Below are 26,233 nucleotides of genomic sequence, written 5' to 3' on the forward strand. Positions count from 1 at the left end.
TCACTTTTCAAACTGTTTTACTGGACATTTATAAAGAAAACTATAGGCAAAGTCTGTCAACCATACATCAACATGTAGCATTTTTACATTGCTATGATTCAAAATCCTTAACGTGTAACAACAACATTTCAGGAATATCTTCTTTTGGATGACCCAAACTCTGTTCATGTCACTTTTCAAACTGTTTCACTGGACATTTATAAAGAAAACTATAGGCAAAGTCTGTCAAATATACATCAACTATACATCAACATTTAGTAATTAGTTCATTGTGCAAGTAATGCAAAATTGGTGACCATCTGTTACTGTAAGCATGAAGCATGTATTCTATTGTTTTTTTTTTAATGTAAAAAGAATTGATAAATTCCTGTCAAGTGAATCCTGAAATTTGGATTTTACAAAAATTTTGACATTTACACTGTATACTAAAACATATTTCTAAATCACAATGTGTGTAATTTGAAGAAATACAGTTTTTCTGAATTGCTAAAACACTAAACCCCAATCTCTGAACCAAGTTCACAGTGGCCTAAACCCATTTGTCAAATCATGCACTCTATTTGCAAAATTCTAAACACAAACTTCTCACTAAAACACACATTTCACACTGCAATGCACTTGTTTTATAAATGCTAAACACAGGCAAGCAAAAGTTGAACACAACTACAACAGCGTCATCATCGAGTAAACACAACAACTCAGAATTCTACACACTTTTATCTAATGGTATTTTTTACGAATTGTGTGGATTGCAAACAGTCTGAGGCGCAGATGAAGAGTATGAGGTAGAACAGGACACCAGAGACGATGCAATTGGCAAAATTTGCAGTTGGATTGCTGACTTTTTACAAAATACAAGTGCCGCTTACAGTTATATTGAAAACTTACTATTACTTGCAGTACTTACAGTAAAGTATTCGCTATATTCACTGAACTAAACTTGTGATTACAGTAATATAGATTTGTAAGTGTGTTGTTACAATGTACAATAAACATGTATTTTTCTGTAAGCAGATCTGGATGTTGTGTTTTCCATTTTTTAAGGTAGTGTCTAATGGCTGCTTTGTAGTGTTTTATATTATAGATTTATGTGTGTATGATTTGAAAGCTAAGTTTGATTTTGTGTACAAATGAAATGGTTTTGAAGGAATTGTGTGATTTTGCTGGAAGAGTTTGCTGGAAATTTAGTTTGAAATTGGGATTTGTGTTTAAGGTTTTGAGAAAATGAGTGATGGTTTCTAAAAATGTGTTTTAGCATTTCAGAAGAACTGTAATGTGAAAATGTACAGAAATAATGTGAAAATATAAATTCATCCACAGTTTACATCCAAAAATACTGAAACATATAATTGTGTACACTAGTTACAGTATATTGACAACATAGGTAAACATTTTGAATGTCTTGTTCATGAACAATGACATACATACAGACTAGCAAATTTGATGATGTAAAAATTTACTTTTGAGAGATGAAATGAGGATTTTGAACAAACTTTTGCAGGACATCCATGATACTTACTACAGTATACAACAGTGAACTGGCTTATATTGGTTGTGTCACAATATTTGAAACTGGTTAAATCCATTTTGAGTGTGTTTACAGTAATCAATGACATGTGTGCTTGTGTTTAGCAGTATGCATGATATGTGTATTAGAGTGCAGAATTTGTTTTGAGAATGAATAAGGGTGTGAAGTGTTGCTAAAAAGTCGAGATCTGCAAAATGTGGTTCATGATGTGAAATGGTTTAAGGTATTGACAACAGACTGTACAATTAGATAAATCAGTTCATGCAACTGAGAACTTTGTTCAGCCAATGGGTTTTAGTGTTTTAGCAAATGAGAAAAACTGTAAGAGACATATGCTCTCTTCTTAAAGCTGACTTTTATTGTAATTGCATGAAAGACATTTAGTAATCCCAAAAAATAGCGGACATGTAAGATTAGGATTGTCACATTAGATTAAGGTAAAGTCCATTAGCTACACAGGTAAAGATGCAGAAATATAGACTATAATATATATCTAACGGCATATTTGTATAAATGTAGTTTTTGAGCTGCTGTCAAAATGCAAGTATAAATGATATCAATAGCATTCTAATAAAGTTGCATAAAGTTGCATGCGATTTTGTTGTTGTTTTTTAACTAAAGGGGGCACAACAGTAAAAGTCCGCTTAGGGCAACCATTTGACCAGCAGCAGCCCTGTGTGTATGTATGTAAAATTCTTGTATGTGTAGGCCTGGAGAGTCCCTACTCCTGGCATCAAATCTAGGTGCCTCTGTCCGCAGGATTTTCATAGCGATACACAGCAAGTTGCTGTTCTTGTTACACGTTGAGAATTTTGAATCATAGCAGGGCAAAAATGCTGCATGTTGATACATGGTTGATGTATATTTGACAGACTTTGCCTTTAGTTTTCTTTATAAATGTCCAGTGAAACAGTTTGAAAAGTGACATGAACAGAGTGTGGGTCATCCAAAAGAAGATATTCTTAAAATATTCTTGTTACACGTTAAGGATTTTGAATCATAGCAATGTAAAAATGCTACATGTTGATGTATGGTTGATGTATATTTGACAGACTTTGCCTATAGTTTTCTTTATAAATGTCCAGTGAAACAGTTTGAAAAGTGACATGAACAGAGTTTGGGTCTTCCAAAAGAAGATATTCTTAAAATATTCTTGTTACACGTTAAGGATTTTGAATCATAGCAATGTAAAAATGCTACATGTTGATGTATGGTTGATGTATATTTGACAGACTTTGCCTATAGTTTTCTTTATAAATGTCCAGTGAAACAGTTTGAAAAGTGACATGAACAGAGTTTGGGTCTTCCAAAAGAAGATATTCTTAAAATATTCTTGTTACACGTTAAGGATTTTGAATCATAGCAATGTAAAAATGCTACATGTTGATGTATGGTTGATGTATATTTGACAGACTTTGCCTATAGTTTTCTTTATAAATGTCCAGTGAAACAGTTTGAAAAGTGACATGAACAGAGTTTGGGTCATCCAAAAGAAGATATTCTTAAAATATTCTTGTTACACGTTAAGGATTTTGAATCATAGCAATGTAAAAATGCTACATGTTGATGTATGGTTGACAGACTTTGCCTATAGTTTTCTTTATAAATGTCCAGTAAAACAGTTTGAAAAGTGACATGAACAGAGTTTGGGTCATCCAAGAGAAGATATTCTTAAAATATTCTTGTTACACGTTAAGGATTTTGAATCATAGCAAATGTAAAAATGCTACATGTTGATGTATGGTTGACAGACTTTGCCTATAGTTTTCTTTATAAATGTCCAGTGAAACAGTTTGAAAAGTGACATGAACAGAGTTTGGGTCATCCTAAAGAAGATATTCTTAAAATATTCTTGTTACACGTTAAGGATTTTGAATCATAGCAATGTAAAAATGCTGCATGTTGATGTATGGTTGACAGACTTTGCCTATAGTTTTTTTTATAAATGTCCAGTAAAACAGTTTGAAAAGTGACATGAACAGAGTTTGGGTCTTCCAAAAGAAGATATTCTTAAAATATTCTTGTTACACGTTAAGGATTTTGAATCATAGCAATGTAAAAATGCTACATGTTGATGTATATTTGACAGACTTTGCCTATAGATTTCTTTATAAATGTCCAGTGAAACAGTTTGAAAAGTGACATGAACAGAGTTTGGGTCATCCTAAAGAAGATATTCTTAAAATATTCTTGTTACACGTTAAGGATTTTGAATCATAGCAATGTAAAAATGCTACATGTTGATGTATATTTGACAGACTTTGCCTATAGATTTCTTTATAAATGTCCAGTGAAACAGTTTGAAAAGTGACATGAACAGAGTTTGGGTCTTCCAAAAGAAGATATTCTTAAAATATTCTTGTTACACGTTAAGGATTTTGAATCATAGCAATGTAAAAATGCTACATGTTGATGTATGGTTGACAGACTTTGCCTATAGTTTTCTTTATAAATGTCCAGTAAAACAGTTTGAAAAGTGACATGAACAGAGTTTGGGTCATCCAAGAGAAGATATTCTTAAAATATTCTTGTTACACGTTAAGGATTTTGAATCATAGCAATGTAAAAATGCTACATGTTGATGTATATTTGACAGACTTTGCCTATAGTTTTCTTTATAAATGTCCAGTGAAACAGTTTGAAAAGTGACATGAACAGAGTTTGGGTCATCCAAAAGAAGATATTCTTAAAATATTCTTGTTACACGTTAAGGATTTTGAATCATAGCAATGTAAAAATGCTACATGTTGATGTATATTTGACAGACTTTGCCTATAGATTTCTTTATAAATGTCCAGTGAAACAGTTTGAAAAGTGACATGAACAGAGTTTGGGTCATCCAAGAGAAGATATTCTTAAAATATTCTTGTTACACGTTAAGGATTTTAAATCATAGCAATGTAAAAATGCTACATGTTGATGTATATTTGACAGACTTTGCCTATAGTTTTCTTTATAAATGTCCAGTGAAACAGTTTGAAAAGTGACATGAACAGAGTTTGGGTCATCCAAAAGAAGATATTCTTAAAATATTCTTGTTACACGTTAAGGATTTTGAATCATAGCAATGTAAAAATGCTACATGTTGATGTATATTTGACAGACTTTGCCTATAGATTTCTTTATAAATGTCCAGTGAAACAGTTTGAAAAGTGACATGAACAGAGTTTGGGTCTTCCAAAAGAAGATATTCTTAAAATATTCTTGTTACACGTTAAGGATTTTGAATCATAGCAATGTAAAAATGCTACATGTTGATGTATATTTGACAGACTTTGCCTATAGATTTCTTTATAAATGTCCAGTGAAACAGTTTGAAAAGTGACATGAACAGAGTTTGGGTCATCCTAAAGAAGATATTCTTAAAATATTCTTGTTACACGTTAAGGATTTTGAATCATAGCAATGTAAAAATGCTACATGTTGATGTATATTTGACAGACTTTGCCTATAGATTTCTTTATAAATGTCCAGTGAAACAGTTTGAAAAGTGACATGAACAGAGTTTGGGTCTTCCAAAAGAAGATATTCTTAAAATATTCTTGTTACACGTTAAGGATTTTGAATCATAGCAATGTAAAAATGCTACATGTTGATGTATATTTGACAGACTTTGCCTATAGTTTTCTTTATAAATGTCCAGTGAAACAGTTTGAAAAGTGACATGAACAGAGTTTGGGTCATCCTAAAGAAGATATTCTTAAAATATTCTTGTTACACGTTAAGGATTTTGAATCATAGCAATGTAAAAATGCTACATGGGATGTATGGTTGACAGACTTTGCCTATAGTTTTCTTTATAAATGTCCAGTGAAACAGTTTGAAAAGTGACATGAACAGAGTTTGGGTCATCCAAAAGAAGATATTCCTGAAATGTTGTTGTTACACGTTAAGGATTTTGAATCATAGCAATGTAAAAATGCTACATGTTGATGTATATTTGACAGACTTTGCCTATAGATTTCTTTATAAATGTCCAGTGAAACAGTTTGAAAAGTGACATGAACAGAGTTTGGGTCTTCCAAAAGAAGATATTCTTAAAATATTCTTGTTACACGTTAAGGATTTTGAATCATAGCAATGTAAAAATGCTACATGTTGATGTATATTTGACAGACTTTGCCTATAGTTTTTTTTATAAATGTCCAGTGAAACAGTTTGAAAAGTGACATGAACAGAGTTTGGGTCATCCAAAAGAAGATATTCTTAAAATATTCTTGTTACACGTTAAGGATTTTGAATCATAGTAATGTAAAAATGCTACATGTTGATGTATGGTTGACAGACTTTGCCTATAGTTTTCTTTATAAATGTCCAGTAAAACAGCTTGAAAAGTGACATGAACAGAGCCTGGGTCATCCAAAAGAAGACACCCCCAAAACATTCCCGCTACACGTCAAGGACCCTGAATCACAGCAACGCAAAAATGCCACATGTTGATGTATGGTTGACAGACTTTGCCTATAGTTTTCTTTATAAATGTCCAGTAAAACAGTTTGAAAAGTGACATGAACAGAGTTTGGGTCATCCAAAAGAAGATATTCTTAAAGTATTCTTGTTACACGTTAAGGATTTTGAATCATAGCAATGTAAAAATGCTACATGTTGATGTATGGTTGACAGACTTTGCCTATAGTTTTCTTTATAAATGTCCAGTAAAACAGTTAGAAAAGTGACATGAACAGAGTGTGGGTCATCATGAAGAAGATCCTGTTAATAGATAAACTAAACCCTGTAGGCAAAGCAAGAAAGTAAGGTTACAAAACATTTGGAAACAATTAAAAAAACAATATTTTTGTCAACAATTGAAAGTGAAATGTCTCATACTGTGATTAGACATTTTTTTTGTAATGTGTAATATAAAATACGTTGTTAATACGTTTTTCTTGATATTGGGTAAATGAACCGATTAAATAGCAAAAAAATGACAGCCGGATGACGTCAAACACCGCGAGAGCAAGTCGAAATTAGCCTCCGTAATATTTCTCGAGCCGCTCTCGCGGTACTTTAACGTCATGCGTTCGTCAAATCTTTAGGCGCGCGCGCGAAGTCGAATCGCGTAGGTCTATGTCAGTTTTCTGGCCGCTGCAAGTATCCGTACCGTAATGTTACAAAATGACGTGCATGACAATTTAGACGCCGGCTTGCTTGACCATGCATTTGCAGATGACGGCTCACTTGACGGGGGTTTCAAAACAGCGCGGTAAACAAGATGACGTCGCAGCTCATCTCTTCTCCTGCTTTTCCTCCGTTGTTACAAAGGACACGATTCAATGTAAGTTTGTAATTTTGTTGTTATTTCATTATGCTTCCCTCAATTTGTAATATGTCTTTTAAGAAGTTTTTGTGACTCTGCTACCTGACGCGAATCGCGTTTTGAAGGCAGTTCTTAACATTCGTTACTCAGTTTTCTCCAACCTTTGATTATTACAGCAAATACTTTGCTTGGTTTAAAATGTGTGATATAAATTCGACATTTTTAGTAGTAACTTTAATGTGTATCTGTTGTGTGTTTGATTTTTAATACCAGATGCACATGTGAAGTTAATTTACACCACGCAATATAATTCACGCAAAAGTACGTTACTCGTATTTGATCGAGATTCACACGTAGGCTTTTATGTAAGTTGGTAGTCTTATTCAAAAAGCCAATGAGGTCGTTAGTCAGTAGCAGTTATTTTTGACTGTTTTTAGCGCGAATCGCGTTTTGCAGAGAGACGTTGACAATCAACAACAGGTCAAGCATTTTCAAGTCTTCTCCAAAAAGTTAATAACCCGAAATAAATAAATTGTTTTATTTTTATCTTGTACAGGAATCATTCAATCGATGTACTTGTATTTCTGAGACAGTAAACAACGCTATATTAGGTAAGTTTAACGACATGTTTTCTTGCAAACTTTGTATTGACTTAAGCAGTACTGTCTGCATTTGTGAGGCACATGCAAGTAACGTTACACAGACACAAATTGTGATGCAAGCAGTGCTTGGCCTGTGTCTATTCTGTGTATTGTAATGCACGAAGAACAGAGAAATCTTAATGATGAAATAGCTTCTTACAAACATGTAGATTTCACCACAGAAAACAGTCACTAATAAACTGGAATCGTGTGGATTATTGTAATGCTTCATTTACATGTTATTTTGACTATGGGCTTCACTTACTTAGGTTGGACATGTGCAAAGTTCCAATTTACTCATGAAAATGTATGTGTTCTGATAACAGAAAAGTCATAGACTATTATCTAAGCATAACTGGAAAAAATACACCCTGAGAACTATTTATTTATTTATTTTATTACAGATTTTTTAAATATATATTTTTTAGGGAGGTCAGAGATGATTATCCTTGAGGGTCGTGTGATTTGTGAGGCCGTATACCCAAGATTTCGGACTGCAAGATTTCTACTGTTCGCAATGTACTACGTCTTAAATCTTCAGTATCCAGAGGCATGTGGCACATTGGATTTTATTTAGAGGTATTTCATTTTTCTTCTTCTGTAACCTGTAAATTGCTTTCTCTTTTATTACTCCCTAATTTCAGCAACTATATATTTAATGCATTAATTAAATTAAAAAGGGTCGACTGTGTGAGTGTTTTTTTTATAAATATATTTATTAATACCCTAGACAATTTTTCGGATAAACCCTGAAAAAGGCTCGAAGACCAGCAAAGTCAAGGTCGTTAAGAAGACTGGAAAGAATGTGAATAAGAAGACTGCTACTGTCAACCCAGAAGTTGCATCCCTCCTAAAGAACCTCATCCGTTTCGAATGGGATTTTGTCTAGGTAACTAAACTTAATTACTCCCCACCACTTACATGCTTGCTGAAAGAGTTACCACCTCTAATCTACTTTCAAATTCAGTGGTAAGAGTGTATGTTAACTCTTAATTATACACACATAGTATGTCACAAAAGTGAATACACCCCTCACATTTCAGCAAATATTTTAGCATGTCTTCTCAAGGGGCAATTCAATAGAAATAAATTATACATACTTTATAGTAGTACATATATTTTTTAAAGTAGTCAACGTGCTCCTTGTATAGCAGTATATATTTACTGTCCTGGGAAAATACCTTAACATGCAGCCCTTATTGTCAAAATAGCTGGCAACAAAAGTGAGTACACCCTTTACATTATGGTAATGAGCTATGACGTGGTTTGATGACATCCAACCTAAAGGTGGAAAAGTATTCCCGAGAGTGCATTCGGGCGTCAGAGTGGCCACTACTTTTTTTCTATAGCGTTGTTGGCAGGGCAACCAGAGCGTTTTTTGATGCTCTTGTCGGCAGCACTTGTGCATCTGTTTTTGAAGCCAGTTTCTGCAAATGACGCATAACACAAGGACTCAACTTCTTTGATTGACCCTTGCATGTCCTGTTCCGAGTGGAAACAGTCTTGGAAGACTTCTGTATGACCCTAGCCACTGTACTGGAACTCAGTTTCAGTTTGTTACTGACCTTCTTATAGCCTACCTAGGCCATCTTTATGGACGGCAACAATTCTAATTCTCAAATCATCAGAGTTGTTTACCATGAGGTGCTATGGTCAACATCCATTGGTCAGTATGAGAGAATTCTACTCAAAGCATCAAATTTGAACAGCTCTAATACAAGATAGACATGCATTGTCCTTACAAGCAGATGAAAACATGAATTATGAATAGGACATGTGGCTTTGCATGATTAAACCATATACATCTATTATCACTTAGGGTGTACTCACTGACCTGTTGCCAGTTATTTTGACATTAATGGCTGTATGTCAAGTTATGTTCAGAGGACAATAAATTTATAGTTCTATGCAAGAAGCACTAAAACTCTGAAACATATCCAAATTTCATTTCTGTAGTATTGTCTCTTTGAAAAGATACTAAAATATTGCTAAATATGTGGGGTGTACTCACTTTTGTGACATACTGTAATTGTTCACTCCTTTCTGGCTAACTAGAAAATCCAATCACTTTTACACACAGCTGAACTTTCTGGTCTTGACCTGCAGTTCTGTTAAGATTGTGTTTTGTCTGATAAATTAAAAAGTGTTTTCAGAGTGTATGAGCACTAGCTTTTGCCATGTGCTATATTTTGTTACTAACATTTAAAAAAAAATGTTTTCTATCTACAGACCTGGATTTCCTCTCAGGCCAGAGCAATCAGAAGCTGGAGTAAGACACTTAAATTTTTTTCCAAAAATTAGTTTGATTAATGTGTTCTTCATTTCATGCCAGGTTTTTAAAATATGTTGTGCCGTGCTGGCAGTTTTTTCTTCTTGTTGTAAGTTTGTTTTTAGCTCCTTGAGTTGCACTTTTTTCTGTGATTTCTGTTTTTAACTCTTTCCCGCCATTGACAAGTTTTTATAGCAATCCGTATTTCCGCTATTATAGCGCTCTTACCCAACTTATACAACCTGGAAGCAACTCCTCAGGTCAAACAATTCAAACTCAGTGTATGTTTTGATTATTGCTCCGGATTTCTATCAGAAGTCTTTCACAAAATCGCCATTATCTCAGCTTTTTGCTCAAAATATGGTCTTTTTGAAGAAACCTACACATATTTGAGAGGTGGTAAAAAAGAACTAATTAAGGTAGGATGAATTTTTTTTTTTTTGTTGTTTGAAAGCAGAGGGGTTTGTTATTTTATTTGATTCGATTTGATATATTGAAGGTTTATATAGTTAAAGAAGAATGTTTTCTTGAAGGCATTAAACTTTTGTAAAAATCATTAAAAACGCTGGCACTGGCTGTCAACTTTTTTTTTAAACACTGGCGGGGAAAGAGTTAACATACTGTTAAATTCACTGTAACTGTTACTCCCTAGCTCCTTCAATTGCACTTTAATTTTGTAATGTGATCTTACTTTACTCTGTGGTTGCTTTTTAATGGCACCTTTTCTCTGTAACAGTGCATTTATTGTTAAACATACTTGTAAATGTTTACAGTGCTAAAAGATTGTTTAAAGACTGTAATAACAGTTGTATTAATAAATGGAAAATGGAGCACTATGTCAGTCATCTCTCTTTTTTTATTAGATGTTAGGATATCAGACAGTAGAGTAAATATTAACTAACTTGTGTTATGTTTCACAACTTAAAAATGTAAGAAAACAAACAGTAATGAGTGTGTATAATTATAAGAAATTGCTGGAACCATTGCTGCCAGTACTTCACTGTAAAATTACGGCACAACTGTAAAATGGAAAACGGAGGCAACACTGTAAAATAACAGTATATGGCTGGAACCATTGCTGCCAGTACTTTACTGTAAAATTACAGCACAACTGTAAAATGGAAAACGGTGGGGAAACTGTAAAATAACAGCACAACTGTAAAATGGAAAACGGTGGGAAAACTGTAAAATAACAGCACAACTGTAAAATGAAAAAACAGTGGGAAAACTGTAAAATAACAGTAAATGGCTGGAACCACAGCTGCCAGTATTTTACCGTAAATTAACAGGGAAATTTCTTACAGTGTAGATAAAGAGATGAAGTATGAAAACGGGTGCACTTATTTTCATAAAATGAAACTCCTAAAAATATTGAGCAGTTTTACCTCTTCATGACAGATTTGGGCAAAAGAAATGTTCCCACCAGCCAGAATTTTCTTCACTTTTAATGCATGACTTTGGCCTAATAGATAGCACACAACAATCAATATACAATAAAGCACAACAAAAGAAACACTTTTTTAATATTATATATTATTGGCTGTATTTTTCACCTGAAGGCAGACGTACGGGTAAAGGCACAGATTGGTTAACTGTTGTTTGATTTCCCAGCTGCCCTTGCTCTCCGCATCCAAATGAGTAAATCACATTCAAAGATTCAGACATTGCAAGGGTGTGGTGCCTTTTAAAAAAATCATGAAATGACTTACAATCTTCCTTCATTAAAACAAACCCCATGATCATCCTGAATGTCGGACACATGAGAAAACACCAGCCTAAATTTCTTACATTGCTATAAGTTTAATATTTTATAATAGTGAATAGGTGCCCACCCTCCACACGCTATCTGAGACACCTTTGACCCCATGAGTTCAGCAACCAGCCGAGGGTGATACTCGTCTCTTTGTGAAGTGTGTCCAAGCTGTCCATACTTGCCTGATCCGAATGTGAACACAAATCCACCCTGATGAAACAAAACAATTTACTGAGGGGAACTATAAGAATCAAATTATAACTTAAAAAAAAATGAATCTACCTTTGTCAGAATAGCACTATGTTCTTCTCCACATGAGATGAAGATTGTTTTCTTCAGATTCAAGCTCTTGACACAAGTCGGAGTGTCTCTCTCTGTGACGACATCACCACCAGTATTTATAATATCAATTAATTCAAATACATTTTTAATGAGACAATAATAAATCAATACCTTTTGTGTCTCCCAGGCCGAGCTGTCCAGAAATGTTCTTCCCCCAGCCGAACACAGCTCCAGAGAGAGACAGGGCGAAGCTGTGGTCTCCTCCAGCACTGATCTGAGTTACTGGGATCCCACACAGGGATCTGAGAGGTTGAGGGGAACGGATGAGGTTTTCGCCCTTTCCTAAACCCAGCTGACCGTGACTATTTACACCCCATACCAACAACTGACCATCTGGAACGGAAAAGGGAACAAACTAAAATTACAGATAATATGTTTTAAATATATGCTACATTTTGTAGGAAGTAAAGCTTAATTAAATGTTTTTTAATTTGTAAATATATTTAGTTTTAACCACCATATATTAGCATATATTGCAACAAATACATTTCTAATTTTACAACCCATACGACAAAAAAATATATTTTCCTGGCCAAAATAGAAAAGTTTTTATAAAATGTAAAAGTATGTATAAAATATAAAATTATAGCTATTTTTTCAGTTGAGCTGTTTAAGGGGGACATTTGATTTAACAAGACTTTTTTAAGATGTCAAATATATCTTTGGTGTCCCCAGAGTATGTATGTAAAGTTCTAGCTCATATGGATCATATATTATAGCATGTTAAAATTGCCACTTTCTAGATGTGGGCAAAATGTGCTGTTTTGGGTTCTTTAAAATGCAAATGAGTTGATCTGCACTAAATGGCAGTGCCGTGGTTGGGTAGTGCAGATTAAGGGGCAGTATTATCCCCTTCTGACATTACAAGGGGAGCCAAATTTTAATTACCTATTTTTTCACATGCTTGCAGAGAATGGATTACCAAAACTAAGTCACTTGTTTGTTCTTTTTCACATTTTCTAGGTTGATAGAAGCGCTGTTATAGCACTTTAACCTGGAAAAGTCAGATTTTCACAATATGTCCCCTTTAAATTAAATGTTAACCTTTTCAAACCTGTTATGTTTACAGGCTTGTATATACAAAAAATGGCCAAAAAATTTATTGGTGAAAATACATTTTTGTAAACATATTTCAAATATATTTCAGCACATATATTTTTATTTGAAAATCTTTTTTTTTTTTGCTGTATGGGTAGGAAAGTATATGTGTCTTAGTATGACACTAAGTAAAAGTCAGAACTTCTAGGAGAATAAAAGAATAAATAATGTTAATACCACTGATGATTGCAATGGAGTGCTGGTTTCCACACGCCACCTGTGTAACCTGTCTGTCACAGAGATTTTTGAAGATCCTAAAAAAAAAGGAATTACGTGCGACTAAAGATAATTAACTGCATTTGGCAGATGCTTTCATCTAAAGCGTATTACAGTGCATTTCAAACATTTTATTTCAGTAGTACAGTATGTTCTTTGGGATTCAAACCCATGACCTACAGGTTCATTAGGCTTTTAACAGCTGCGTTTTCTTTATATTTTCGTCTGATCGGTATTGTAACGATCAGTTACATGACAATCGTCAACATAGTTATGAGACTCTGAGAACAATTCAGTCATATGACGTCAAAACATAAAAAACAATATTGAGGGTGGGTTTGGGGCACACAGTGTTGCGCCCCAAGGACGATCTGAAACAAGCCAGTTAGAGCTCAGCCTCAAGTCACATGCTTTTAACAAGTTTACTGACCTACGTTTGCAACATCTCTGCAGTTATTTCACTTGAAGTCTTATTTATATTGGTAATGACATATATTGCATGCTAAAATCACAATTATGAACAATTAACCCTGAAATCAACTGTACCATATTTTGTGTTTCTTTGTTGTAAAAACTCCTTTAGTCAAAGTTGAATCGTCAGCTCCGCAATCGCACAGGTTGAAAAGCGACTCACGTGAGGTTCTGGCTAGAGGGATACAGCTATGACCAAATCTTGCGAGATGTTGGGTTTAAAGTTAGGATAATTAACAGCAATTATGGCTACACTGTAAAAAAAATTGCTGTAGTTATGCAGCTGTTTGCCAGTTACTTACTGTAGATTTAAATTTATGTCATTTACTGGCAACAGTTTGTTCAAAGTTAAATGAACATTAAACATGAACTAGTCTTTGTTTCTTTACATAATAAAACTATAAAATAACAGCCTCATGCAAAGCCTTCTGGGAACCAAAAATCCTCATCAACCTTTTTCTGTTTTTTCTTTCAGATTTTGATTTCCAGAATGCTTTGCATGATGCTGTTATTTTAGTTTTATTCGAAGACTTGTTAATGTTTATTGTTCATTTAACTTTAAACAAAAGTAAATAACATAAATTAGCTGCCTGTAATACTGTAATTTCTACAGACATTTTAACAGTGTAGATAGGAAACAGCTATGGCCTAAATTAGGTTTAGGAGCTAGGATTAGAATGAAAACCAGCGTAGCCGTAGCTGTATCTCTTCTAGCCACAACCCTCACGCAACTCTGTATAAAGCCCCTCCCCAAGAGAATCGTCAGTCTTTATTGATTGTTGATTGGTTCTTTTAACTGGAAGGAGGGACTTCCGTATCCTATTTATGGTAATATGATCCAGTATATCTCCTTGGTGAGGTTCCAACAAGTTTTGACTGGTAGTGTATATAAATATATGAACCATTATAATAACAACGACACTAATTTATATGATAAACAAGAAACAAATAAATAGTATTATCATTACCTGCTGCAGGAAATCTCCATGAAGAGAATCTCTCCTTCAGAATTGAGCAGGAGCGCACGAGCCTGTCCACTCCTCATCAGTTTAATCTTGTCTTTCTTTAGGTTAAAGTCTGAAACAATAGCATTGCTTTTAATTACAGTCTTAAGGTCAAAAATGTATTTGCACATATTAGTCAGAGATGCCTTACTTTCAATCTTGGCTTTGATCTCTCCGTTTCTACACATTTTAAGGACTGAGACATCATCGCCAATGAATCCCAGATATTTTCCCGTTGGTTCATCCTGGATCGTAGAATTTGAGCACAATGTTTTTATCGTAGAGCGATCTTGAATTGTGTTCTCTGTCGTGGCCACATCAAATCCCCCTTCATCAGCTGTTCCCCATGAGTACAACATCTTTACCTACTTTAAAGTCTGAAGCTTTACATTTTCCTTCTAGATTTCCTCTTCTTGTACTTTCGTTTATACATGACAGCAGAGGTCAGCATTTCAAGCACAATCGCAACTTAGCGATTTCTTTGGAAACGAAAGTAAACTTTTTGATCATAAGTCATTATTAATGAAGGTGGTTTATTTATTAATTACATTAATGCTACAATAAATAATTTTGAATCATTCATGAACCTTCACTGACATTTCAAACGACAGGCATATTTTTGTTCTTTACGATTTAGAGATCATGCAACCAATGAAAAGTTTAGGGTCATTTATTAATCTTGACCTCACAAACATTTCAGTTTTTATAAAATATATTTATTTATATTGATATAATTGTGCAAAAATATTCGTTTCTTTTATTACAAAATCCAAAATGTGTTTAATGAAAATGTTTTTTAAATTAATGACAGACTGAATAATAAGCACAAAAATCCAGTTTAAAACGCATCTCATGATGAAAAATGTATTATTTCCTAATAATTATTTCGTATATTAACAAAAAACAAACAGGCGCCATACTTATATGAACGACTAGGTTGAGAAATATCTAAAGTGTATGAAAGCATGTTATTAAACGACCCGTTTGCATTTGTTTTCAACACTGAAGCACAGAAAATGACAAGCTGGGACGTTCGTCAAAATCATTGGTTTAAATCAATGTCAATCAAAGAAATCTGTCCAATCAGTTCCTTGAGCCCTACCCATGAACGAAGGCTTCTGATTGGTCCATTGCAATGGTATTTTCCCTCTGAGGTGGTTGCTAGTGTAGTGCCGCTCAAACGAATCAACAGGGGAGAAAATAATGACGGCATAAAACTGCATATATTTACTTGTTAGATCGAGCACAAAACAAATAACCCACATAGTTACCATAAACACTGAAGGTAGGTAACAAATATAAAGCTATATTTAATGCAATGTTTACGTTTTGCTGTAGCGAGCGATTGTTGTGTTTGCTAGCAGCGCGAGCGCCGCTGAAGGACGCAACTCGTCTGGCTTTCATCTAAATTATATATCACTAAATATTTTCTAATACGACTTATGTCTGTTTTAGGCGTTGTGTACGTTAACAAATATGTCAAAACATGTTGATATCGAGCGGTTTGAGGGTATTGCTAGCTTGCAGTTATGTAAAGATTGAGTATTGCGTCATGTTTTTCTTCCCCAATGTTTATATGTACATACGTTAATTTTAGCATTTAACGGTGTTTATCTGAACGATAATGATTAAATCCATCTTTCCCCGAGTGGATATATGTAAATTATGTCTATAATCTCGTATGAATTAAATAGGGGGTGGGGCACATATGTGTGTAATGTAACTGAGTTACTGACGAACTCAAGTGGGCGGGGCTGCATGTAAACATACTAGAGTTCAAACAAAGACTCCCTTATTAAAATCTGTTAAGCTTTAACCTGAACAGTTTTTTGGGGTCTGCTTTATATACACATGTCTGTAATGTTGTTAATGAATGATAGTGGGAGGGGCACTGAACTCTCTGTTTACTGCTTGGTTTTGACAAATAAGCAAAGGTACGTGCTTCATGTGACAACCTGTGTACTTCTGGAGCTGTACGTCATGGAAATAACAAGCCTCAGGACAATTTGTTGTTTTTTCATTGCTTTTCAGAAAACCCCTCCACTGAGACCATTTCGTCTGCATTTTAACGTTTGTAAGGAAGGGCATTTCATCTGCTGTATTTGTTTACCACCTAACCACTGAGCATGTCAGTGGCCCTTCTCGTACGATATGCCACGCTCGGTGGGTCTCGAGTCTGCTGTAGAGCTGCCCTCGGTCTGACCGCAAGCCATCAGGAAAACCAGATACGGGCACTACACAGTCCATCGTCCATCCGATCCAGCAACTCCCGCTTTGATCCAGACAGCAGTGGCCGTCCGACTACCTGGGATTCGTTTGGAATCTGGGACAATCGCATCGACGAGCCCATTTTACTTCCGTCAAGTATCCGGTACGGAAAACCCATCCCCAAAGTCAGCCTGTCCAGGGTGGGCTGCGCCTCGCTGATCGGCCAGCGGAAAGAGAACGAAGACCGATACCAGCTGTCTCATATGACGAACAACATCATGTACTTCGCAGTGTTCGACGGGCACGGGGGGGCCGAGGCTGCCGAATTTTGCCACAGGCACATGGAACAGTATATTAAGTAAGGATTATTTTGCAGTCCAGTAAAATCTTATTAATTAAGTCTTATCATGAGAAACCACCACAAACATATTTCCATGCCGGAGCTCACGTAAAACTTTGTGTTGATGCAACAATAGCTGTTTGTTTACTGTAAGGAATTTAAAATCTATTTAGTCTTAAAAGGTGCTTATGAGGGTGTTACTTATGAATGTGGGGATTGTTTTTCAGAAATATTGCAGAAAAGGAACATAACTTGGAGTTAGTTTTAACCAAAGCTTTTCTTGAGGTGGACACGGCATTAGCAAAACACCTTCAATTCAGCGCAGATGGTAGGTCCCGATTTATTTATGTTTTTTATAAGAATGCATGCTACATGAAATAATATTTTTAAGTGTCTCAAATGTTATTTTGGAAGTCTTAGTCGCTTCATAAGTATTGTTTTGATGCTTTAGTATAGGGTGCATGCCGATTGATCGCAGCTGGTCGTTTGCAGAGTGGAATTTTTAGTTTGCATACACATGTGTTTACTGTGTATAATAATTATGTATATAGTATATATAAATGCACACACATGCATGTAAATTTTAAGAAAAAACATTTTATATATTAAATATTTATATATAATATAAATTATATATAAATATAAAAAATGTATATATACACATGTAAGTATTTCTTAAATGTATATACATGCGTGTGCGTGCATTTATATATGCATAATTATTATTATACACAGTAGTACACAAATATATATAATGTAAACAAAAACGTTTGTTCTGCAAACGATAAGTTGTGATTAGTTGTAATGTAGCCCTACTTTAGTATAGAACAAAGCCAAGGAAATGTTTGTGAACATAATATTAAAGTTTATAAAAAATAATGCTTGGAATTAAGAATAAAGATGATTTTCTTGTGATGGTTCACAAACTTTGCCTTGGGTCTGTATATTGCAGTCATTTCAACTAGGATAGCACTTACATGCATGTATATAGTAGGGGTGGGTAAAGAAAATTATTTCACTGATTCATCGAATTGATTTATTCACAAAAATTGAAGTGCATGCATGTGGTGCAACACTGCAAACATGCTTAAAATTTTAAATCAAATATATATATGAATTGAAAGGAAAGGTGGTATTTGTGCAAATAAACATACATGGCAGCCTTTAGATAAATATATCAGTCAAGGACAAGGAGGCTGAACAAACTTGAGTTAAAAGCTTTCTAAAGAAAACAACCACCAAAAAATGTTTTGCCTCATAAAAGTTATTTATCTATTAAATGGGAAATGCAAACAAAATCCACTGAGGCCATGTTTACACAACAATGATGAAAATGAAAAACTCGGTCCTTTGCGTTTGTGAAACATTTTACACATAACAACGCTGTCAAAAAGATCTGTGTTTTTGGCGACTGAAGACGACTTTATCCGTTGTATTAAAAGTCACAATGAAACGGAAGTAGCAATTGCCTTATTTTCCCTGTCGTGACATGTATCTGAGTGAAATGGCTTCTGTAATGAGAAAAAAGAAGTGCAGGACTTGAATTTGTCCATTGAGAACTGATTGGATCATTGGAAGTTGGGTCATGTTGGTAATTGCGAACCGCAGCAATCTTTTCATAACATAGCTCATGACCGGAAGTAATGAGAGATTGTTTTGAGGAGGGGAGGAGATTTGCATTTTTGATTAAAGATTATAAGGGCACATGCATTTTTAAAAAAGAAATAAAGCTTACAGATAAGTAATTTGTAAAAAAAACACCACATTATTTCAAAAAATTTAAGTTTTTAGTTTCATTGTTACTTTAACTCGTTACTTTTTTTAAAAAGTTGCCAGTCAGCGCCACCATTTTTTATGATTTTCACAAAAGTTTAAGGCCTTCCAGAATTTTTTCATCTTTAAATATATAAACATACAATACATCAAATAAAAAAGAACAGACCCTCTGGTTTAAAAAAAAAAAGTTTCATCCTATCTTGATTTGTTCTTTCTTTATCTTTCTCAAATATGTTTCTTCAAAAATACAACATTTGTAAAATTTGACTTTTGTTGATCATAATAAACACAGTTTTTACTGTATTTGGATCAGTGGCTGCTTCAGTGTTTTTTAAGTTGGGTAAGAGTGGCACCTAGTGGATAATAGCGGAAATATGGATTGCAGTAAAAACTCGTCATTGGCAGGGAAGCGTTTTCTCTTTATTGACAAGATAAATCGTCATTGGCGGGAAAATAGTTAAGTATGCCAGGTAGGGATGCAGCGATTAACCGGTTTCACTATTAACCGCGCTTTAAAATGTCACGGTTAAGTAACCGTAAAGCCTCCGCTACACCGTGTGTTTTTGTTTCACGCACGCACACACAAACCAGATTCACGAAACACCAAGAGGCGCGTGCTGCATGCGACATGCTCGTTAGCGCACTCTATGACAAAGCTCCGCGTTCAAAAGAATATGTGCGCGTGACACGTCTCTTGGTTGTTCGTGCATCTGGTGTGTGTGTGTGTGTGTGTGTGTGTGTGTGTGTGTGTGTGTGTGTGTGCGTGCCTGCACGGGTGCGTGAAAGAGCCACACTCCAATCGGTCTGTGCAGCATTAAAAACCTCCTCCTCGCGGATCAAATCCGGGCGGGGCTCCTGGTGGTCTGACTGCATTTAATAACGTTGAATTATTTTAACGCGTTAATGATTTATGAATTAATAGCATGAGTTAACACGTTAATGCTGCCAGTCCAAAATGACTCGCAGAACCCAGTCCAGGATGACCCTGTGTTATTATTCGTTTTGAGAGGCTCTTATCATTTTTAATAATACTTCAAACAAATCAAAATAATATACATTTAGTTTTATAATATATTTATAATATATTATAATATTATAATATATATTCAGTCCAAATATAAAATTACATTTATTCAAAAGTTCATTAAAATGAATAGCCTACAGGTTTCAAAAGGCACCTATACCGTTTAAGTCAAAGCCTGCTAGGTTATTATTATTATCATTTGTCCAAGAATTACAGAAAAAATACACAAACTGAAAATACAAAAGAATTTAGCAATTGTTAAAAAATTTTTTAAATTCCATAATAACCGTAATAACCGTACAACCGTGATTATTTATCAGACTATAACCGTACCATCAAAATCTATAATCGTTGCATCCCTAATGCCAGGCCAGTAGATGGCGATGTTACCCTGTAAAGAAACACACATAGGCATTCGTCTACAAAGAGAAAAATACAAACGACTGAATTAACACATGCACATAACTTCACCGGTATCGCAGATTAACATAGTTTGCACAGAGATGACAAGGCGACACATTCAACTTGCACATTGAAATTCGTCTTCAAAAGTTTTTGGTTGAAATCGTTGTCGTGTAAACGGCCCCTGAATCAAGAGCATTACATCATCTTACTTTGTTTCTGTTGGCTAATTTGTTCATTTTAATACAGCACTGAGTCACGGTAACTCACCAAAGATTTTTGCTAACAAATAAAAATAATTACAAATCTCGATGACCTTAAACATTCCCACCCCTAGTATATATTAACAAATATTTTACACTAAGCTTTTATCATTTGTCATGAAAATTGCTTTTGTTAGTTTCATGTGTTTTGCTAAGGATAATAAATGCTGTTGTGACAGATGAAGTAAGGTTAGCGTGGCCTGCTAGCGTGGCCTTCTGCGTGACATGTCCAATCTTGCCCTGTGTGTGTGCGTGTTATATTCACAACAGCCTCGGACCCAGCTAACCCCCTATAAGAGCTGCAGGTCTGCGGTACCTTTATGGAGGCCGGAGGGCTAGATTGCTCCAGCGGGTCCTTGCGTGGACTTCTGGAAGGTTCCTCAACTTTCTCTCTCTCTCTTTCTCCCGTTCTTTCTTATCCCTTGTTTACTCTGCTCTTCTTTTTTCACTTGTGTTGGTTGCTGGAGAAATACGATTGGCCAGTTGTTGTTTTTGTTTAGCTTGCATCCTGTGTACGGCTATTTGATTAAGCTATTAACAGTGGTAAACCAATGTCATTTTAAAATAAGTAATGACATATGCTTAAAATACGATTAGTAAATTTGTTTTTTTCTAGGCTAAGCATAGCGTTTTGCCTGCGCAGTGTTATTTACTATCCTATTGTGTAAAGTTAGTGCTGTTCTGTGTCTTAGTTAGTCAAAACCGCAGTGCTACCTGCTTGCCTTCACTGCTACTATTTCATATTTATCAGGCACTCGCTTCCCAAGGCATAAATATGCACGGTAGTATGTAGGACACTAGGATCAAAACAGGAGGAAACATAATATAGGGTACTTACAAAATAAATGTAAATTAATGTGTATTAGGTGTCGTGTGTGATAGATTATTGCAAAACTATATTGTGTGATTTCATAGACAGTTTTGTGGATCGTAACCACATTGCTTTCATCTCTGGTGTGTTACAGCCTCTCTGTTAAGTGCAGGCACCACGGCCACCGTGGCCCTGCTGAGAGACGGGATCGAGCTGGTGGTGGGGAGCGTGGGTGACAGCCGTGCCATGCTGTGCCGAAAAGGCAAGGCCCTTAAGCTCACTGTGGACCACACAGCTGAAAGAAAGGACGAAAAGGAGAGGTGCGATTGTCCAGAATTGCGTTTAGTAAAACGATGCATGGTGAGAGCTGTTTAATCGTCATTTGCTATTTTTTTTCTTTAGGATACGTAAAAGTGGGGGTTATGTATCGTGGAACAGTCTGGGTCAACCTCACGTCAACGGAAGGCTTGCCATGACGCGCAGTATTGGCGATTTCGACCTTAAAAGTACAGGAGTCATCGCTGAACCAGAAACCAAGAGGGTTACAGTGAGCGTTTTTTTTTTTTAGGAATTTAGTGATTTGAAGTTATATCTCTTTTTATATTGATGTTGATATGTGCACTTGTGTTTCAGTTACATCACGTGCACGACTCATTCCTGGCCCTCACTACTGATGGCATCAACTTTATCATGAACAATCAGGAGATCTGTGATGTCATTAACCAGTGTCACGATCCTAAAGAGGCAGCGCAGCGTATATCCGAGCAGGTGAGACTGATAATCTGATCAAATCTGATCCCGATACGATTGACGATGTTCATGTTTGAAACACAAATCTGACGTGCAGCTCTGTTGTTTTTGTCCCCATACTGTAAAAAAATCCTTGTTGCACTTGCAGCTTGAATTTACAATTCATTTCAACTTTCTGGATTTTGTATGCTCTACACTTGTAGGATTTCACAATATAATTTAAATAGCATACAAACAATTAATTGCATACAAAATAAAAGTGATTTTTGGCATAAAAATGTTATATAAAAAAAAAAATCTGAAATGAATATATGTATGTGTGTGTAGTTAAATATACATAATAATTACACACAGTACACACACATATATTATGCAAACACTTTTATTTTGTATGCGATTAATCGCGATTAATCTTTGCCCAGCACTAGTTCGGCTGATGTCATTCTAAAAGGGCTGCACAACTTGAATTTACAATTCAAAACTTTTTGGATTTTGTATGCTCTACAGTTCTAGGATTTCAAGACATAATTTGAAACTGATTAATCGCGATTAATCGCATACAAAATAAAAGAGATTTTTGGCATAAAAAAGATATATAAATAATATTTTTTTAATTAATATATGTATGTGTGTGTGGTTAAATATACATAGTAATTACACACAGTACACACACATATATTATTAAAAAAAAAATCACTTTTATTTTGTATGCGATTAATCGCGATTAATCTTTGCCCAGCACTAGTTCGGCTGATGTCATTCTAATAGGGCTGCACAAAAAAACATTATGTGTTAACTTCGCTGTTCGAGATACGATAATTCTTTAAGTTTGTGTATTGGAATATATTTAAAAAATAAAAATGATATGACTAGCATATGTTTCTATGCTGCCTGCATCGACCTAAAACTTTAATTATACAACTTTGTTGAAGTTTTAAAGTCATTCAATTGTTGCAGACCCATTGCTGTATGCATATTGCGATATAAACATTTGTAATTTTACGGTAATTTCCATATGCCTTGCAGCCTTAACTTCTAAAGCTAGAAGTAGTGGTGGGCAATATGACCAAAATCTTATATCAAGATATGAATCAGCAGATCCCCGGCTTGCACGTTCCACTCACACAGAAAGTTTTTGTTTCAACTAGGGATCGACGATATGGATTTTTCAGTGCCGTTGCCGATTTTTGATTCATCAGCCTTAGCCGATGACCGATACAGGCTGCCGATTTTCTTGAGCCGATATTTGTAGCCGATACTGCTTTTGCTCACTGAATTTACAACATAAAAATGACACAATGATGATGCTAAATGTTACAAGTCTCAATTAAAAAAAAGTAACATTTATTGAAAAAATGGTGCCTATGGAACCATCTTTCGATGTTGTAATGGAACGGTTGGTTGTTTTTAGTCACATGACCTGCAATCGCTTGCGGCTTCCAGCACTCTGTCTGTAAATAATGCCAAAAAAAAAAAATCGCAGAACGCGGCAGCCACGTATCGGCCGATGCCGATACACATAAAACTCACAAATATTGGCCCAGTATATCGTCCGGCCGATATATCGGTCTATCACTAGTTTCAACGGCCTAAAATCACTTGATTTGTAAGTGTGGTGATTAAGTACGTGTACATACGTTAAGATTTTATGACCATGGCAACCTCGATAGAGATGATAGCCCAAAATCTCTTATTGATTAACAAATTTCTACCAGTTCATCATACCTATCGGTTTATCGCTCACCCCTATCTAGAAGTATAGTTTGTTTTTTATGCATACGCAAAGGCGTGTGTGACGCAATACAATAGTAAGCGCGTACTTTGTATAGTTCACACATGCTCATACAAACAGGGTTTCCCGCAGCACTTTGCAGTTCGGGTGGCCCGTCTAAGCTGGGAAACCCTACCGTCTTAACTAGGGCATCAAAAAAAAATAATTTGCTGCACAAAAGGCCGTCAAGTGCATCTCGGATAAAAACGCGTGTCCGTGAGAACTGTAAGTGGACTTTTGATTTGGCTTTATTTAAGCCTGTTATTGTATTAGTCTATAGTTCTTGCAAATTTAAAGTAAGTTAGCTGGTAATTTTTGTTGTTTGAACCACCTGCTAGCTTGCATGTGCCTGTTGATTCTATATAATTGTTGAGCGCTCTTGCTCAGTTATTTATGTGCATTATTTACATGCTACAGTAGTTACACTCCTTTAAGATAATGTCATTAATAATCAGTTTTTGACAATCTTTGCGCTATCTACCATCGTTAGCCAGACGTTCTACAATATCTGCTTCAGTTTGTGTTTATTAACCCTTTAGTTTCACCACGCAGCTATTCCTGTTAGTGGTAAAACATTTAATTTATTAATAATCTAGTATGTGTTCATTTTCTGTCATAGTTTCTTCAAAATTAAGTTTTATTTGACCGATTTAAATAAAAATATTTTAATTTTCATCATTACGCATACGCGGCCACAAAACCACCTTAACTAACAAATTTTCTGCGGGAAACCCTGACAAAAGAATGTAATATATAGCCCAGGAAATGCATTGCACATGCGTTAATCGTCTGTGTACACATAAGAGTCAAATAAACTATGCTTGCAAGGCTGTGCTTTCGACCATGCGCATATGTTCACGAATACGTAAAAAAACGAATTATACTTCGGGCATAAGTAATCGAATATCGTATTGCCACAGAAATTTTATATTGCCCCCCCTACTAAATTTTGTTAACTAATCTGTTGAAATATGTTTCAGATTTAAGAGTGTTTGTCTCTTTTTGTTGAATCCATATTAATTGTATTTTATTAAAATGAGTTCAATGCAATTCTAAAAAATATTTTCGTCCCTCAGGCTCTTCAGTATGGATCCGAAGACAACAGCACTATCATGGTGGTGCCGTTCGGTGCCTGGGGCAAACACAAGAGCTCAGACGTCACTTTCTCCTTTAGCCGCAGTTTCGTCTCTAGTGGTCGCTTTGCCTAAACGAAAATAATGAGCAAAAGGTTGAAATCGAAAGGGAACCGTCCAATGTGCAATATTCTACTAATCCATATGTTGAGGATTGTTTAACCCTGAACAATAACCTGAAGACCATGACACATGACATTTATATTATCTTGGACAAGAATGTTTTGCTTAGAAAAACAGAACAAACATTATAACAATGTTTAAAACACAGGTAGGAAAATGTTGCCGATGAAGATCTCCCGATCTTTACGGATTTGCACATACTCGGTTATTTGCTCCAGAACTGCTTTACTAATAATAAATGTTATGTGGTTACCTCAGTTCTGGTCCGATTAACAGACACAATACGGTAGATAACGCTGATGCAAATGTAATGTTGGTACTATACGTTAAGTACTGTAAATAGTTTGCCTTATTCCTCATACTGGAATCATCAGCTGTTGTCTGTAATAGTATCTACATTGTAGTTTAGTTTTCATAACTAAGAAATTTTAAGCACTTGGATATTTTACAAGGTTTGATTATTTTCGTAATCGTCATCACTGCCATTAATCAACATAAGCACATATTAACAGCGGTCCATGGATCTCTGTACTTGTCTGTTGACTATGCATATTCATTATCCCATACAGAAGTGTGTACTGCACGTTTCTTTTGCAAGCACACGTCTCCAGTTTGTTGTGTTTATTAAAATACAGTCATGCTTTATTTGAGCTTAAAAACAAACAGATTAATGCCAGATCTGTAGGTTAAATTTGCAACCCAAATTGAGGACCATTTTGCAAACTTATCCATTTTTCGGTGCCTTTCCCATTTATGTGATTTGCGTGTACGTCTGCTAAGAAACCGCAACTCAAAAATTTGAAACTGTGACTTTTAGCATTTAGCGTTACTAGATCAACTTCACCGTTTTTTGTTCGGATTGCACAGTTTCCCCCACAATGCATAGAGAAAAATACAGATGTTTGCTTTGTTATTTATATAATGTGAAAGATGACCTTATGTATACAAATGTATAGATGGTGTATTTAAATATTTCTCGTACAGTCTCGAAGCTGAAGAAGTATTTGATTTTAATTTCGCTAATGTGATGGTTGTAATTGCGGACATTCCGCT

The 26,233-nt window shown here is 35.1% G+C and overlaps 2 protein-coding genes and 2 long non-coding RNA genes across 5 annotated transcripts in view; 3 read left to right on the plus strand and 1 right to left on the minus strand.

The window, feature by feature from the left end:
* Positions 1-15,173, minus strand: part of LOC129444114 (probable E3 ubiquitin-protein ligase HERC3) — a 40,198-nt gene extending 25,025 nt beyond the window's left edge. The window contains exons 1-8 of one of the 2 annotated variants that reach the window (XM_073860962.1): positions 14,731-15,150; positions 14,544-14,652; positions 13,066-13,142; positions 11,902-12,123; positions 11,731-11,822; positions 11,528-11,658; positions 11,249-11,376; positions 11,081-11,157 (exon numbers count right to left, since the gene is read on the minus strand). In XM_073860962.1, the coding sequence (XP_073717063.1) occupies positions 11,081-11,157; positions 11,249-11,376; positions 11,528-11,658; positions 11,731-11,822; positions 11,902-12,123; positions 13,066-13,142; positions 14,544-14,652; positions 14,731-14,938 (1,044 nt within the window). In that variant the 5' untranslated portion in view covers positions 14,939-15,150. Of the gene's footprint in view, positions 1-11,080; positions 11,158-11,248; positions 11,377-11,527; positions 11,659-11,730; positions 11,823-11,901; positions 12,124-13,065; positions 13,143-14,543; positions 14,653-14,730 lie in introns of both variants that reach the window. The other variant, XM_073860965.1, reaches the window with a different exon arrangement.
* LOC141358947 (uncharacterized) lies at positions 6,717-10,825 on the plus strand. The gene is made up of 5 exons (XR_012365501.1): positions 6,717-6,803; positions 7,342-7,396; positions 7,855-8,005; positions 8,157-8,315; positions 9,656-10,825. It is a non-coding gene; the product is annotated as an uncharacterized lncRNA (long non-coding RNA).
* A 531-nt stretch (positions 15,174-15,704) lies between the features above and the next one.
* On the plus strand, positions 15,705-25,823 carry ppm1kb (protein phosphatase, Mg2+/Mn2+ dependent 1Kb). The gene is made up of 7 exons (XM_055204520.2): positions 15,705-15,864; positions 16,611-17,145; positions 17,355-17,455; positions 21,558-21,723; positions 21,806-21,950; positions 22,037-22,171; positions 25,001-25,823. Exons 2-7 carry the CDS (start codon positions 16,706-16,708, stop codon positions 25,130-25,132), a joined length of 1,119 nt encoding a protein of 372 aa, XP_055060495.2. The 5' UTR covers positions 15,705-15,864; positions 16,611-16,705; the 3' UTR covers positions 25,133-25,823.
* LOC141358948 (uncharacterized) lies at positions 17,462-21,423 on the plus strand. Its single transcript, XR_012365505.1, has 2 exons — positions 17,462-19,373; positions 20,297-21,423. It is a non-coding gene; the product is annotated as an uncharacterized lncRNA (long non-coding RNA).
* Positions 25,824-26,233: the final 410 nt, after the last annotated feature.

Source organism: Misgurnus anguillicaudatus, chromosome 3 (assembly GCF_027580225.2).
Source record: "Misgurnus anguillicaudatus chromosome 3, ASM2758022v2, whole genome shotgun sequence".
Taxonomy (NCBI): Eukaryota; Metazoa; Chordata; class Actinopteri; order Cypriniformes; family Cobitidae; genus Misgurnus; species Misgurnus anguillicaudatus.

What these genes read in the sequence shown, in the direction of transcription:
- ppm1kb (XM_055204520.2), top strand. Translation starts at nt 16,706, where the DNA reads ATGTCAGTGGCCCTTCTCGTACGATATGCCACGCTCGGTGGGTCTCGA. An exon ending in CACATGGAACAGTATATTAA is followed by an intron (nt 17,146 to 17,354) that starts GTAAGGATTATT and finishes ATTGTTTTTCAG; the next exon opens with AAATATTGCAGAAAAGGAAC. An exon ending in CGCAGCGTATATCCGAGCAG is followed by an intron (nt 22,172 to 25,000) that starts GTGAGACTGATA and finishes TTCGTCCCTCAG; the next exon opens with GCTCTTCAGTATGGATCCGA.